At 38.5% G+C, this 15,428-nt stretch overlaps 1 protein-coding gene across 1 annotated transcript in view; it reads right to left on the bottom strand.

Annotated features, from left to right (window-relative positions):
- Positions 1–5,746: 5,746 nt before the first annotated feature.
- Positions 5,747–15,428, bottom strand: part of LOC123546272 (uncharacterized) — a 34,831-nt gene continuing 25,149 nt past the window's right edge. The window contains exon 4 of the mRNA XM_053551625.1: positions 5,747–14,817. Within this exon, the coding sequence (XP_053407600.1) occupies positions 13,772–14,817 (1,046 nt within the window). The 3' untranslated portion in view covers positions 5,747–13,771. The remainder of the gene's footprint in view (positions 14,818–15,428) is intronic.

Raw genomic sequence — 15,428 nt, 5'->3', positions numbered from 1 at the left:
TCCCTATCAACTTTCATGATCCTAGGTCCAAGCGTTCTGGAAACCATTTAACTGTTCTGTGTCACTGTGACCTTGACCTTTGACCTACTGATGTCAAAATCAATCCACTGGTCATGACCAACCTCCCTATTAACTTTCATGACCCTAGGCCCAAGTGTTCTTGAGTTATCATCCGGAAACTGTTTTACTATTCAGGGTCACTGTGACCTTGACCTTTGACATACAGAACTCAAAATCAATAGGGGTCATCTGCCGGTTATGACCAATCACCATATCAACTTTCATAATCGTAGGCCAATGTGTTCTTGAGTTATCTTCCAGAAATGTATTGGTCTATATACTGGCCAACCGACCGACAGACAGACTGCAAAACAATATACGGCTCCTTCGAAGGGGACATAAAAAATTCTTTTTGATCTCCATTTAAAACTTTTATAATGTGGATTTTTTTATTTGTTTATTCGGAATTTTTGAGGCAGACGCTTCAGAAGAATTGAGAAGATACTACCAGTGCAGTGATTTAGCTGTTGTGCGTATGTTACAGGATGGCTTTAAACAGATAGTTGTACTGCCAAGATCATGCAAGAATGTAACAACCCTGTTCACTGCTGGTGATGGGTTTGTGGAAACAGCGGACACTTGGGAAGTGGACTTAAGTCAGGAAAGCAATTAATGACAGGCTGCTGAGGTTGAATCGCAGGATGCAGGTCAGGTTTTGGTGGAGGAGACAGGCTCTGCTTTCCCATCTGTGTCTTAACCATCATGTCTTCAGATTATGTTCTACTAAGAACCACAGACCAGCTCTTGATGGTGTAAGAGCAACCAGATCCCATCTTTGTTGCCGAGTAGCTGCCAATATTGACTGTTAGCTTTCTTGGCCCATATAACGAACTAGTTGATGTTGAGTAGAAGGGAAACAGAGACTCTAACAAGCAAGGTGTAGGTGAGATTTAGAAGTCCTTGGAACAGCCTTGCCAAGCCTGAGGTAATGGTGTCACCTTCTTCTTATCCTACTGTTGAGGCCTTTCCTCCTGTAACTGTTGAGGTTGAGTCGCAGGATTTAGGTCAGGTTTTGGCGGAGGAGACAGGCTCTGCTCTCCCATCTGTGGGTAAGCCATCATGTCTTCAGATTATGTTCTACCAATAACCACTGACCAGCTCTTGATAGTGTAAGAGCAACCAGATCCCGTCTTTGTTGCTGGGTAGCTGCCAATATTGACCGTTAGCTTCCTTGGCCCATAATACGAACTAGTTGATGTTGAGTAGGAGGGAAACACGGCCTCTAACAAGCAAGGTGTAGGTGAGATTTAGGAGTCCTTGGAACAGTCTTGCCAAGCCTGAGGTAATGGTGTCACCTTCTTCTTATCCTACTGTTGAGGCCTTTCCTCCTGTAACTGTTGAGGTTGAGTCGCAGGATTTAGGTCAGGTTTTGGCGGAGGAGACAGGCTCTGCTCTCCCATCTGTGGGTAAGCCATCATGTCTTCAGATTATGTTCTACCAATAACCACTGACCAGCTCTTGATAGAGTAAGAGCAACCAGATCCCGTCTTTGTTGCTGGGTAGCTGCCAATATTGACCGTTAGCTTCCTTGGCCCATAATACGAACTAGTTGATGTTGAGTAGGAGGGAAACACGGCCTCTAACAAGCAAGGTGCAGGTGAGATTTAGGAGTCCTTGGAACAGTCTTGCCAAGCCTAAGGTAATGGTGTCATCTTCTTCTTATCTTACTGTTGAGATCTTTCCTCCTGTGACTGTTGAGGTTGAGTCACAGGATTTAGGTCAGGTTTTGGTGGAGGAGACAGGCTCTGCTTTCCCATCTGTGAGTAAGCTATCATGTCTTCAGATTGTGTTCTACCAAGAACCACGGACCAGCTCTTGATAATGTTAGAGCAACCAGGTCCCATCTTTGCTGCTGGGTAGCTGCCAATATTGACTGTAAGCTTCTTTGGCCCATATAACGAACTAGTTGATGTTGAGTCGAAGGGAAACAGGGCCTCTAACAAGCAAGAAGGTGTATGTGAGATTTAGGAGGCCTTGAAACAGCCTTGCTAAGCCTGAGTTAATGGTGTCATCTTCTTCTTATCCTACTGTTGAGACCTTTCCTCCTGTGACTGTTGAGGTTGAGTCGCAGATTTAGGTCAGGTTTTGGTGGAGGAGACACGCTCTGCTCTGCATCTGTGGGTAAGCCATCATGTCTTCATATTATGTTCTACTAAGAACCACAGACCAGCTCTTGATAGTGTAAGAGCAGCCAGACCCCATCTTTGTTGCCGAGTAGCTGCCAATATTGACTGTTAGCTTCCTTGACCCATATAATGAACTAGTTGATGTAGAGTAGCAGGGAAACAGAGCCTCTAACAAGCAATGTGTAGGTGAGATTTAGGAGTCCTTGAAACAGCCTTGCCAAGCCTGAGGTAATGGTGTCATCTTCTTCTTATCCTACTTTTGAGATCTTTCCTCCTGTGACTGTTGAGGTTGAGCCGTAGGATGTACGTCAGGCTTTGGTGGAGGAGACGGGCTATTCACTGATGACACTTGGGGAGTGTTTGAACAAAACATTCTCAGTTGATGAGTATACTGTTTAATACTCCAACAGATGGTAATTCTTCATAAAAAATGGTCAGAAAAATTTGACCCCCAAATTTAAGAGAGTCAATTGATCAGCACAGGTGCAAAAAGCCTATATTTATAAATATATATGCTGAACATGTGTTCTGGTTATCAGTTAAGATCAGGACATTAAGAAAATTAACAAAACTATTAAACAAGAGCTGTCAGATGACAATGCGCTCGACTATTTTAGTGCTTGTCAATAAGAACATGTTTTGTTAGTAAAACATAACTGCTTTCCTTTGTAGTGATGTGGATAATAAAGAAGTAGTTTCAGTTTCAGGTGAATACCTTTGATAGTTTTCATTATATTGAGCTTTAAAGGGGACTGCTCTCTTAGGTTGGAATGTTGATAACAAGGACTGTCCATAAGACAGCGCGCTCCACTATTCGGGGATTGACAGTATATCCACTATAAAAGAAAGATACACCAAGGGGGATAATTAGAGTCATTAGTATTGTTGCAACAAATGCAGATGATGATTGCAAAGATGTATTTTCAGTTTCAAGTCATTATCTTACATAGTACTAAAGATATGTCCAGAAAACAAAGTTAATTAGAAGAATTTAAGTATAAAAGGGGCATAATTTGGTCAAAAATACAAATCAGAGTTATGGGGATTGTTACCACACATGCAGATGATGGTGATAAAGATACATTTTAAGTTTCAAGTCTTTATCTTATATTGCATTAAAGTTACATCCAGAAATCAAAGATTGCAAAAAAAGTTTAAGTATAAAAGAGGCATAATTCTGTCAAAAATACAATTAGAGTTATGGGGTATGCCACCACACATGCAGATGATGACTATAAACAAATAGTTTTAATTTCAAGTCATCATCTTTTAAAGTATCAAAGATATGTCTATTAATAAAGCTTTCGAAAAAATTTAACATGAAAATAATTCCAAGTATAACTCCTTTGTGACCTTGACCTTGGGTATAATGGGCCCAGCCCCTGCATATACTATGTTTGTATGCTGGATAATGTTTGTGAGAACTTACAGTAAGATATAAACAAAAGAAACAAAGTTATGACAGAAAAACAAAGGTGGCTGAAAAACTTTAACCTTAAAAATAACCTAAGTATAACACCTTGGTGACCTTGACTTTGGGTATAATGGGCTCAACCCCTACACATACTTTGTTTGCAGACTGGACAATGTTTATGTAAAGTTAAAGTAAGATATAAGCAATAGTAACAAAGATATGACAGAAAAACTAGAATGTGTCTGTAGGACACAGGGTGTGACCCCCACTGGTACATTTGTCACAAATAAGGGGAAGTCATTCAGATGTTTGCAGTCTTTATGGAGTATAGCCTCGAAAAACAATAGCTGTCTCCATAAGATGACACATGCCCCCGATGGCACTTTGAATGAATAGTTATGGCCGATGTTAGAGTTTAGGACCTTTGACCTACGGACCTTGGTCTTGCACGCGACACGTCGTCTTACTGTGGTACACATTCATGCTGAATAATTTTAAAATCCATGCATGAATGACAAAGATATGGACCGGACACGCCCATCAATGCGCTATCATGAAATATGACCTTTAACGTTATATTCACACTAGACGTTAAAGGTCATATTTTATGATAGCGCATTGATGGGCGTGTCCGGTCCATATCCATGGATGACAAAGATATGGACCAGACACGAATGCACTATCATGAAAAATGACCTTTAACGTCTAAGTGTGACCTTGATCTTTGAGCTACGGACCTGGGTCTTGCGCGCGACACGTCGTCTTACTGTCATACACATTCATGCCATGTTTTTTGAAAATCCATCCATGGATGACAAAGATTATGGACCGGACACGAATGCACTATCATGAAAATGACCTTTAAGTCTAAGTGTGACATGCACCATTGAGCTCAGAACTGGATCTTGCGCAACTACTGTACAACGTATCTTACGAACAGGTACACATTCAGCAAGTATTTGATAAAATCCATCCATAAATACAAAAGTATGGGATGTTACCACGAATGCACGTATCATGGAACAAGATACGCCTTGGTAGTTCAGCTATCTGATTTTTTATTGTGTAATAGAAATAAGATTGCCAACCCATGATTTTAAGTCTAAAAAGGGCATAATTCTGCAAAAACGATAAGTTAGGTTTTTGTGTAAGCGTCCACTTAATGAATGTGAAAAACTAGTTGCAGTTTTAATTAAGCATAGCTTTGATAGTTTATGAAAAAGTTGACTAAAAAATACTCAACCAGAAAATGATTTTCTAAGTCAAAAGTGGCAATCAATTATTGGCAAAATGCGAGGCATCGCTGCTTCTTTTTGTCATGCAGTTATGATGGTGAACAAGTGTTGCAAGTTCAAAGCAAAAGCAATGATATTTAAGAGAAAAAAGTTGACCTGAAACATAAACTTAACCAAAAAATCCTGATATATTCTAATCCAAAGGCATACTTTTTGCAAAAAGTGGATGAGTTAATGATTCTAGCTGTAACAGGATGCAAACTATGATGTGTGAACAAGGTTGCAGTTTGTCAAATAGGCAATAGCTTGATGTGAGTTTTAGGATAAAGCTGACCTAAACTAAAACTTACCAAAGAAACTGCTTCTAAGTCAAAAGCAATAAATCTTGCAAAATGTAGAGTGGAGTTTATGTTTCTTGCTGTACTAGGGTCAGCTATTGATGTGAACAATATTACCAAGTTCAATGCAATACTATGGACAGTTTATGAAATAGTTTACCTTTAAACATAAACTTAAACCAAGGAAATTGATATTTTCTAAGTACAAATAGGGACCATAATAATCATGCAAAAAGCCAAGTGGTTATTGTCTTGGCTATGACAGGGTCAGCTATGTATGGTAACACTTTATCCAAGTTTTAAAAGCAATACTTTGGATAAGTTGGAGACGAAACTGAACCTAACATAAAAACTTAACCAGGACAACGCCGACGAGCGCCGACGCGACGCCGACAACCTGCTCAATTTATTGACAATAATCACATTTTTTTTACAAAAAAGTCCAATGACTAAAAATGACCTTTAACGTCTAAGTGTGACCTTGATCTTTGAGCTACGGACCTGGGTCTTGCGCGCGACACGTCGTCTTACTGTCATACACATTCATGCCATGTTTTTTGAAAGTCCATCCATGGATGACAAAGATATGGACCGGACATGAATGCACTATCATGAAAAATGACCTTTAACGTCTAAGTGTGACCTTGACCTTTGAGCTACGGACCTGGGTCTTGCGCGCGACACGTCGTCTTACTGTGGTACACATTCATGCCATGTTATTTGAAAATCCATACATCGATGACAAAGATATGGACCGGACACGAAAATTGCGGACAGACTGACAGACGGTTCAAAAACTATATGCCTCCCTTCGGGGGCAAAAAATTCTGAAATGGATTCATTATTCTATACCATATGCTTTTTGAGCTATGAGCATCACAAACAAAAAACCTACTTTTTTGGCTATTTCAAGAGCCATAACTCTGTAATAAATGCTAAATTTCTCAAGAAGAATGCCAAGTGTGAAAGGTCACATAAAGATAAAGACTCAAGCAAGGTTTCATGAATTTACATTAAACACTTTTTGAGTGAGGCATGTAATTAGGAGAAAATGTGCATTTTTTTACTATTTCAGGAGCCATAACTCTGGAAATAGGGGGCGGACCCAGATAAAAAAAATAGTAGGTGCGCAAGTTCATATCATGATTAAGACTCGTGCAAGGTTTCATGAATTTAATAATTATTAAATACTTTTTGAGCTAGGCGTGTCACAAAGTGAAAATGGGCATTTTTGACTATTTCAGGGGCCATAACTCTAAAAATAGGGGGGCGGGGCCAGACGAAAAATAGGAGGTGTGCAAGTTCATACCATGATAGTAGTATAGCCCCCTACCCGAATAGTGGAGCTAAAAATAAGTCAAGTTTCAACTCAATACCTTATATTGTATTTGTCGCAGGGTCAGTTACCTTATTTATGTATTAACAGTATTGTGATGTCCTGTATTGTCCTCCGTAGTCACTTCTGTTTTGTTTTGTTTGTCATATATGTATACATAGTCACATAAACACATACATTAAACACCATTCAACACTACATCCATTCACGTTACACCTTTCACACACAACACATACCATATTTTACATTTCATATATATTAAACATCCATCCATCCATCACTAACCAGTTGCTTGCTTATGCACTAACCTGTTACTTACTAGTTAGATGACAATGATGTCGTTTTTTTATTTACCTAACCTGACGTCACCAACACGCATGTGCACTTTGAAATATACATTTCGCAGTGGCGCACGCCATTTTTATGTTGCAGTCATTTATTTGACTCTTCCTATTTTCTGGTGCCTTTGCAGGTATACTATAGTAACTGGTTTATGCTCACATAATTGTTTTATCATCCTTCAGTCGTTCATATGTTTGTATTGGTCTAGAAATGTTAAAAAGCACTTTGAAATATACATTTCGCAGTGGCGCACGCCATTTTGTGTTGCAGTCATCTATTTGACTCTTCCTATTTTCTGGTGCCTTTGCAGGCCAGAGCCGTTATCCTACCAAGGAAAATCATAAACATGTGGAACGTGAAATTTTCCTTCATTATTCATTTATCAAGTAATTCTGTGCACAGTTAACGGTAAAATTCTTTCATATATACGATTCTACATCATGTAATTTGGATTCTACCTGGTGGAACAGTATTTTTGGGAAATACGCGCATCAACGCTGGAGTAAACATTGATTTTGACATCTGTCAAATTTGACAGCTACATTTCCAACATTGAGTAAAAGGAACTTCTTCATCAATTTAGTGATTAGGGGACTGTTTATAACAGCATTTAATTTCTTTAATTATCTTTAGTGACAAGTGAAAGATACCGTCAGTTGATTTTATAGATATTATAATGTGTTTATATTTTGTTGGACATTTGATATTCTAGATTTTTTTGACAGTTTTTCAGGTTGTAAAATACCATCTTTGTCCTTCTGTTGAAGTGCTTGTGAGCTTGAGAAACGCTAGACGCACGGCGCATTTCACTGTGGTGGTGGAGCTACAGCTTGTATCATGGCTTTTGGTGATGGTATAACAGCTTTAGCTTGGTTTTAGTGAGATTAAACATTCCACAAACAGACACACACACAGACCGAACTCGCAAATCATTCATTACACAGAAAACAAACACTATCATGTTCTGTGTTATTTGAAAAAAAAAATAAATATATATATATAGCAGAGTTTACTGGTTCTAGTTCCGACTGATTTCAAGATTGGAAATTGTTTTCCATGTTCAGGCTCCTGTGACCTTAACCTGTCCGGGTCAAGTGGTTCTCAAGTTACTGTCCCAAAATGGTTTTCAATGTTCCGGCCCCTGTGACCTTGACCTTTAACAGAGTGACCCCAAAAGCAATAGGGGTCATCTACTCTGCATGTACAATCATACTATGAAGTTTCAACATTCTGGGTCAAGTGGTACTCAAATTATTGACATGCGCACATCTTGTGTGTGTATTGGTACTTGTTTGAGTGTACTTTTTTCAAGTGACAAGGAGATGAACTGTCATGATGACAGATACATAATTGCATTCCTCTTTGTGACTGAAATCATTTATTCTTTAAAATGGATATTGTAAGTCTTAGTATTAATTCTTTTAATTGTGGATTGAAATAAGCTAGAATTATGAAAATTAATTGAAATTTATTTCATATTTCAATATTTGTCTACTCTAATACTTTTGGAAGACCTTTAAAGTTGACTGCAGCTTCTGCATCCATGGGGCATAGGTTGAAACCATCAGACCACAAGGGCATCGTGGCCGATGGTATACATTAAGGTTTTCATTAACAGAATTTTATTGAAAGAAAGAATTGTTATGCTTTCAATTTTCTTAAAATGCCATTATTCAGAGAATGCTGAAAAAACCTATTACTGATGGGAACACAGTAGTCAACTTCTTCATGCAGACAAGACTCCAGGGTGAGAAGTTATAGATCTATATTGGGGAACCAGTCTCAAATCTCCAGCAAATGATTGACTGTGTCTACAGCAATGATTACAAGAGGGCCATGATGGCCCTGTGTCGCTCACCTGAGTACTATTGCTCAAAATGATATGATCGCTTCAAACCAATCTCATTAGAAGCTGCTAAGGTGTATTCATTTAGATAAATAATAAAGGAGGTAATCTGTCATAAATTCAGTCAATATGTATCTTCACTGATTGTCCAAGTCCATCTGTTGACATAAATGAAATTTCAAATCAGTATCTTCATTAGTTATGGAGATATACCCATTTTAATTTGAAATAAAGGGAGGTAATTTGACATAAAATAAGTCCATAGTTATCTACCCTGATTATCTCAGTCCAACTAATGACAATAATGAAATTTCAAATAAGGCCTATAAGTACTTACTGATATAAATCCATTTTGATTACAATCAGGGGAGGTAATAAGATATAAAATAACTTTGGAACCTACGATTGGATCTGACAGGTTCGTCATGGAATCCAAGATTTATTGTTGTTGAAGATATTTTGGAAGTTTGTATCAAATCAAACCATAAATGAAGTCTCTATATGGCTGCAAAAGCCAAAATAGCCAATTTTGGACATTTAAGGGGCTACAACTCTGGAACCCATGATGGAATCTGGCCAGTTGAAGAAAGGAACAAAGATCTTGTGGTGATACAAGTTGTGTGCAAGTTTGGTTAAAATAAAATTATAAATGAAGCTGCTATTGTGCAGACAAGGTCAAAATAGCTAATTTTGGTCCTTTCAGGGGCCATAACTCTGGAACCCATAAAGGGATCTGGCCAGTTCAAGAAAGAAACCAAGATCTTATGGTGACACAAGTTTTGTGCAAGTTTGATTAAATTCAAATCATAAATGAAGCTGCTATTGTGCAGACAAGGTCAAAATAGCTAATTCTGGCCCTTTCAGGGGCCATAACTCTGGAACCCATGATGGAATCTGGCCAGTTCAAGAAAGGAAACAAGATCTTATGGTGATACAAGTTGTGTGCAAGATTGGTAAAAATCAAATCATAAATAAAGCTGCTATTGTGCAGACAAGGTCAAAATAGTTAATTTTGGCCCTTTCAGGGGCCATAACTCTGGAACCCATAATGGGATCTGGCCAGTTCAAGAAAGAAACCGAGATCTTATGGTGATACAAGTTGTGTGCAAGTTTGGTTAAAATAAAATCATAAATGAAACCACTATCGTGCAGACAAGAAATTGTTGACGGACGGACGTACGCACGCACAGACGACGGGCGATCACAAAAGCTCACCTTGTCACTACGTGACAGGTGAGCTAAAAATTGACCAACAACATTGAGACTGGTCTACAAAATCTGTTAAAACCATGGATTCAGTTTTTCAGATAAAGCTGTAACTCACAAAATACTAGTTTTGTATAATAAAAAAGCATTTTTTCTAAACAACATCTACTAGAAGTAAAATGAATTTAAAGCTGTGGTCACTTTACACAGATGTAAAATTTCTAATTTAATTGTTGTGTAAATAGACAAACATTAATTTTAATCCTGATAAAGAGACAGACGAATATTTCCCTGATGTGGAAAATTATTTGATCTACACCTCTAAGAAAATGTCTACTAATCATCACTACAAGAAAACACAAGTTTCACAAATTCAGACATGTAAACTTTCATCTGATCTTATATTTGGATAAGTGTTTACACAGTTCTTCAGAATATTTTGCAATGCCCTTCCTTAAATGTGAAAATTTTATGTACCAAAATGAAATCAGATATATAATTGTAAAATACATTACAAATAAATAGCAAATATCATACCATGAAAAACAGAAACTGCATGGTTTGGGGTATATTGTGAACATATGTACAAATGAACAATACTAAATTGTTTCACAGTGAAGTGAACTGAAAATCAACAAAAGGGTCAGGACCCTGGATTGCCCACCTGAGTAATATGAGCCCCATGTTTCAAAAGGCAAAAATATTAAGAAAGTATGTCAATAGGCCACATTCATGGACACTGAGTCAGCTTTAAGATCTGTGTGCTTAACTGTACATGTCATCCAAATTTCAAGGTTGTATCTTAAAAAAAAAACAAGAAAGTAGGTCAGCAGGTCAAGGTCACAGTCAGGTGACCCCCTAATCACTTGGGTTATTATAATCAAACTGTCTAGTAACTATGATCTTATAATTTTTAAGTACTTTTTCCTTTATAACTCGTATAACAAGTGACCCCAAGGGCGGGGGGCCTCTTTTCACCAAAGGGGTATAATATTAACAATCTTGTAGGAGATCCACTAGGCAATGCTACACACCAAGTCAGTGAGTTGGGTTTTACGGCGAATCGACACAAAATGGTCATATATCGCCAAGTCTACACACCAAATATCAAAGGCCTAGCCCTGTAACTTTAGGACAAGATTTTTAATTTTTTTCCTATAAAAGTCTATGTTAAACTTGGGACCCCTACGGCAGGGCCTATTTTCATCCCATGGACATAATTTGAATAATTTTGGTAGAGGAACACTAGGCTAGGCTACAATCACATATCACTAGCCTATGCCTTGCAGTTTCAAGCAAGAACATTTTTAAAGAATTTCCCATATAAGTCTATGTAAAACTTGAGACTCCCGGGGCAGGGCCACTTTTCACCCCAGGGTAATAATTTGAACAATTTTGGTAGAGGACCACAAAGCAATGCAACATATCATATCAAAAGCTTAGGGCTTGGCTTGCAGTTTCAAACAAGAAGATTTTTAAACAAGAGCTGTCTCCATAGGATGACATATGCCCCCGATGGCACTTTGAATGAGTAGTTATGGCCGATGTTAGAGTTTAGGACCTTTGACCTACGGAGCTGGGTTTTGCGCGCAACACGTCGTCTTACTGTGCCACACATTCATGCGCAGTTATTTTAAAATCCATGCATGAATGACAAAGATATGGACCGGACACGCCCATCAATGCACTATCATGAAATATGACCTTTTACGTCTAAGTGTGACCTTGACCTTTGAGCTACGGACCTGGGTCTTGGCGTGACACGTCGTCTTACTGTGGTACACATTCATGCCAAGTTATTTGAAAATCCATCCATGGTTGACAAAGATATGGACCGGACACGCCCATCAATGCACTATCCTTTAATGTCTAAGTGTGACCTTGACCTTTGAGTTACGGACCTGGGTCTTGCGCGCAACACGTCGTCTTACTGTGGTACACATTCATGCCAAGTTATTTGAAAATCCATCCATCGATGACAAAGATATGGACCAGACACGCCCATCAATGCACTATCCTTTAATGTCTAAGTGTGACCTTGACCTTTGAGCTACGGACCTGGGTCTTGCGCGCGACACATCGTCTTACTGTGGTACACATTCATGCCAAGTTATTTGAAAATCCATCCATCGATGACAAAGATATGGACCGGACACGCCCATCAATGCACTATCCTTTAATGTCTTAGTGTGACCTTGACCTTTGAGCTACAGACCTGGGTCTTGCGCGCGACACGTCGTCTTACTGTGGTACACATTCATGCCAAGTTATTTGAAAATCCATCCATCGATGACAAAAATATGGACCGGACACGAAAATTGCGGACAGACTGACAGACCGACAGACGGACAGACGGTTCAAAAACTATATGCCTCCCTTCGGGGGCATAAAAAGAAATCCTATATAAGTCTATGTAAAACTTGAGAACCCTCAGGACAGGACCTCTTTTCACCCCAGGGTAGTAATTTAAACAATTTTGGTAGAGGACCACCAGGCAATGCTACATACTAAAGTCCTAGGTCTTATGGTTTTAGATTGCTATATCAGTCTTGGGACCCCCTGGGTGGGCCCTCACCCTAGGGCATAATTTGAACAATTTTCATAGAGAACCATTAGATGATGTCACATGCCAAATATCAAGGCTCTCGGCCTTGCGGTTTTGGACAAGAAGATTTTTTAAAGTTTTTCCTTTCAGTTGCCATGGCAACTAGAGTTCTGCATGACATTCAATTCTTTGAACAATTTTGAATGGGGACCACTCAAGGATCATTCCTGTGAAGTTAGCTGTAATTCTGCCCAGTGGTTTTCGAGAAGACGTTTTTAGACGACTGATGATGCACAACGGACTACAGATATTATGTGGTCACAAAAGCTCACCATGTGCCTTTAGCTCAGGTGAGCTAAAAAGTAAATCAAATTCTGAAAAAATATCACAGGTTAACATCACAGTACTCTTAAAAATTCAGTTGGTTATCATCTCTCAAACACCTCTAAAGCCTATTACTAAACCCCTATTCCGTCCTCCCTCTGCCCCAGACTAAGACAGGGATTTCCCTGATTATTTGTTCCTATATTGTTACATCTTTCAGAGCAACATAAAAAAGGAATTACTAATCTATACTAAAACTTTTCAATTATGATAACTTTTGAGGTCACTTAACAAGTTCTCAAATATGGTATATTTCAAATTTGTTAATTATAATTAATTAAATATAATTTGGCACAAGTCTGGGTATAACCCTTAACTAAAATATCTTGCAACAGTACATTTTCTTGTATATATGCTGAAAACCATGAGAGTCTGTTCTTATGTTCAAACTTTTGAACAAATTGGAATAAGAACAAACTCACAATGAATCTAAATATCTGCTGTCTCCCACAACTGCTTAATCATCTGAATAGTAGTGTGAGTCAACCATGCACCAACACCACAACTGCCTAATCATCTGATATGATTAGGTCTTAGGGCATCAATGACTCCTTTACTACTAATGATTAGTAGTATGAGTTCTTTATGTTCCCCTTAGATCTGAGCTTTTTTCAGTAATTCAAGGGCCATAATTCCAAAGTGCCTGGGCCGATTTGGCTAGTTATTGAACCCGGCTGAGGACTTACTGGCAAACATATTTTGTTCATGTTTGGTGAAGATCAGATGAGAAATCTTTGACTTAAAAGTGTGGACAAGATTTGTGAAAGATGGACAGACGCACACATGGACAGACAGTCAGGAGTAAATCAATGTTTCCCACTACAAAGTGGCATCGGAGACATAATGAATATAAAACAGAAGAATTCTTAAACTAAAATACCTCCTATGATCTTTATACAGCTTTTTTTTTGAAATCCTCATTCTTTTAACAAGCTTTTCTCAGGACCAACTTATCTCCAAATCCATGTTCTGTTTCTGTGCATATCTCTGTAAACTTTCACATTCTTGTCGACTAATGTTCCTACACTTCTGCAGCTTCATCAATGTCAAATCATTCCGTCCATGTACCAAGTTATGTATTACCTCACTATCTACATTGTCGCATAGCACAAGTTTCAGTTCCTGCAATTTTCTCATCGGATTCTCCTCCAGTATTTCTAGAAAAAGTTCAGTTGTTACCCAGGTTACATACTGAATTGTCAGCTGCTTCAACTCCTTGGCATTTTTCATCAGAACTATGAACGCACTCTTTTGAATTACTGTATCAATCATGGGATACGCCACTTCTAAGCTACTTAACTTCGTGAAAAGAAGTCCTCTGCCATCCACAGGTACCCCAGATAAATTTGTTGGCAAATTCATTTCATTCTCTTCAGAAAGAAGAACGGTCAATTTCTGTAAATTTCTACCCCAATATCCTACTGCTAACAGGTCAAAATCGTTCACATCAGCAAGTGTCAAATCTAACAACTGGTGTCCAATTTCTTTCAATACAGGTAAAACACCATTTTCAAATGTCAATCCATCATTATTACCTATACCAAGGCGTGTTAAATGTTTCAACTGTTTGACAGCTAGAATATTGTCATCACAGACTTTGTAATACAGTCGTGCTTCCATGGCCTTTGGACACCACCGGCACGAAAGAACAACACTTTCCTCAGTTACATGAAACAACCTGATTCCATGTAAAACGATATTCCTCAGCTCATATGGACGTAATTCCTCACCTTTATTTGTTTTCTCATTCACATCTAGTTCAATAACGCCACAAACATCATCAAAACCAAAGTACTGCAAGCTGGGAAGATTTTTCAAACAATGCAAAGCCCCGTCAGCATTGATCATAGTTGTGAAGATAGATAGTTTCTTAAGCTTTTTGCACCCTTTGTCAGCACAAAATGCTTGACACAGACTGTAAGCACCACTGTTAGTCACCTTAGTCTGGGATATCAATAGTTGCGAAAGCTCCAAGCAGTTGTGTCCTTGAAAAAAAGTAAATGTTTTATTCACACACGAATTTATCTAAAACTTGATTGCAAGAAAAGATTATCAGAATTACATTTGGAAAAGCCTGAGATGGTGTTGTAAATGGAGGTGAATTCAAAACCAGTGCTGCAACCTACAACTACTTACTTTAGTAAACAACTAGGTAAGTGTCCATAGGACACAGATGCTCCCCACAACTGTCACTGTACATGGTTTTCATGACTACTGGTGAAATATTTGCAACAAGGCAGTCTGAAAGACAGCTAAATCCCCCGCCACTGCTATGGATAGTGAAAGGGTAAAACCTTTGATTTTAGCTGTAACCTTGACCTTGAACTGACACGGCTGACTCATGAATTCTGCACAACGTCTTGATGAGGTGATCATTTGACCAAAGTTTCATGAAAATCCTTCAAGGGGTTTAGGAGATACAGAGCTGAAACCTTTGACCTTCAGTTGTGACCTTGACCTTGAGTTGACATGGCTGACTCATGAGTTCTTGATGAGGTGATCATTTGACAAAAGTTTGATGAAAATCCTTCAAGGGGTTCAGGAGATACAGAGTGGACACCAAATGGAAGGCTCAAACCTTCGACCCTTAGTTGTG

The sequence above is a fragment of the Mercenaria mercenaria genome, chromosome 9 (assembly GCF_021730395.1).
Source record: "Mercenaria mercenaria strain notata chromosome 9, MADL_Memer_1, whole genome shotgun sequence".
NCBI classification, from domain to species: Eukaryota; Metazoa; Mollusca; class Bivalvia; order Venerida; family Veneridae; genus Mercenaria; species Mercenaria mercenaria.
This window is presented reverse-complemented; position numbering and strand designations above follow the sequence as displayed.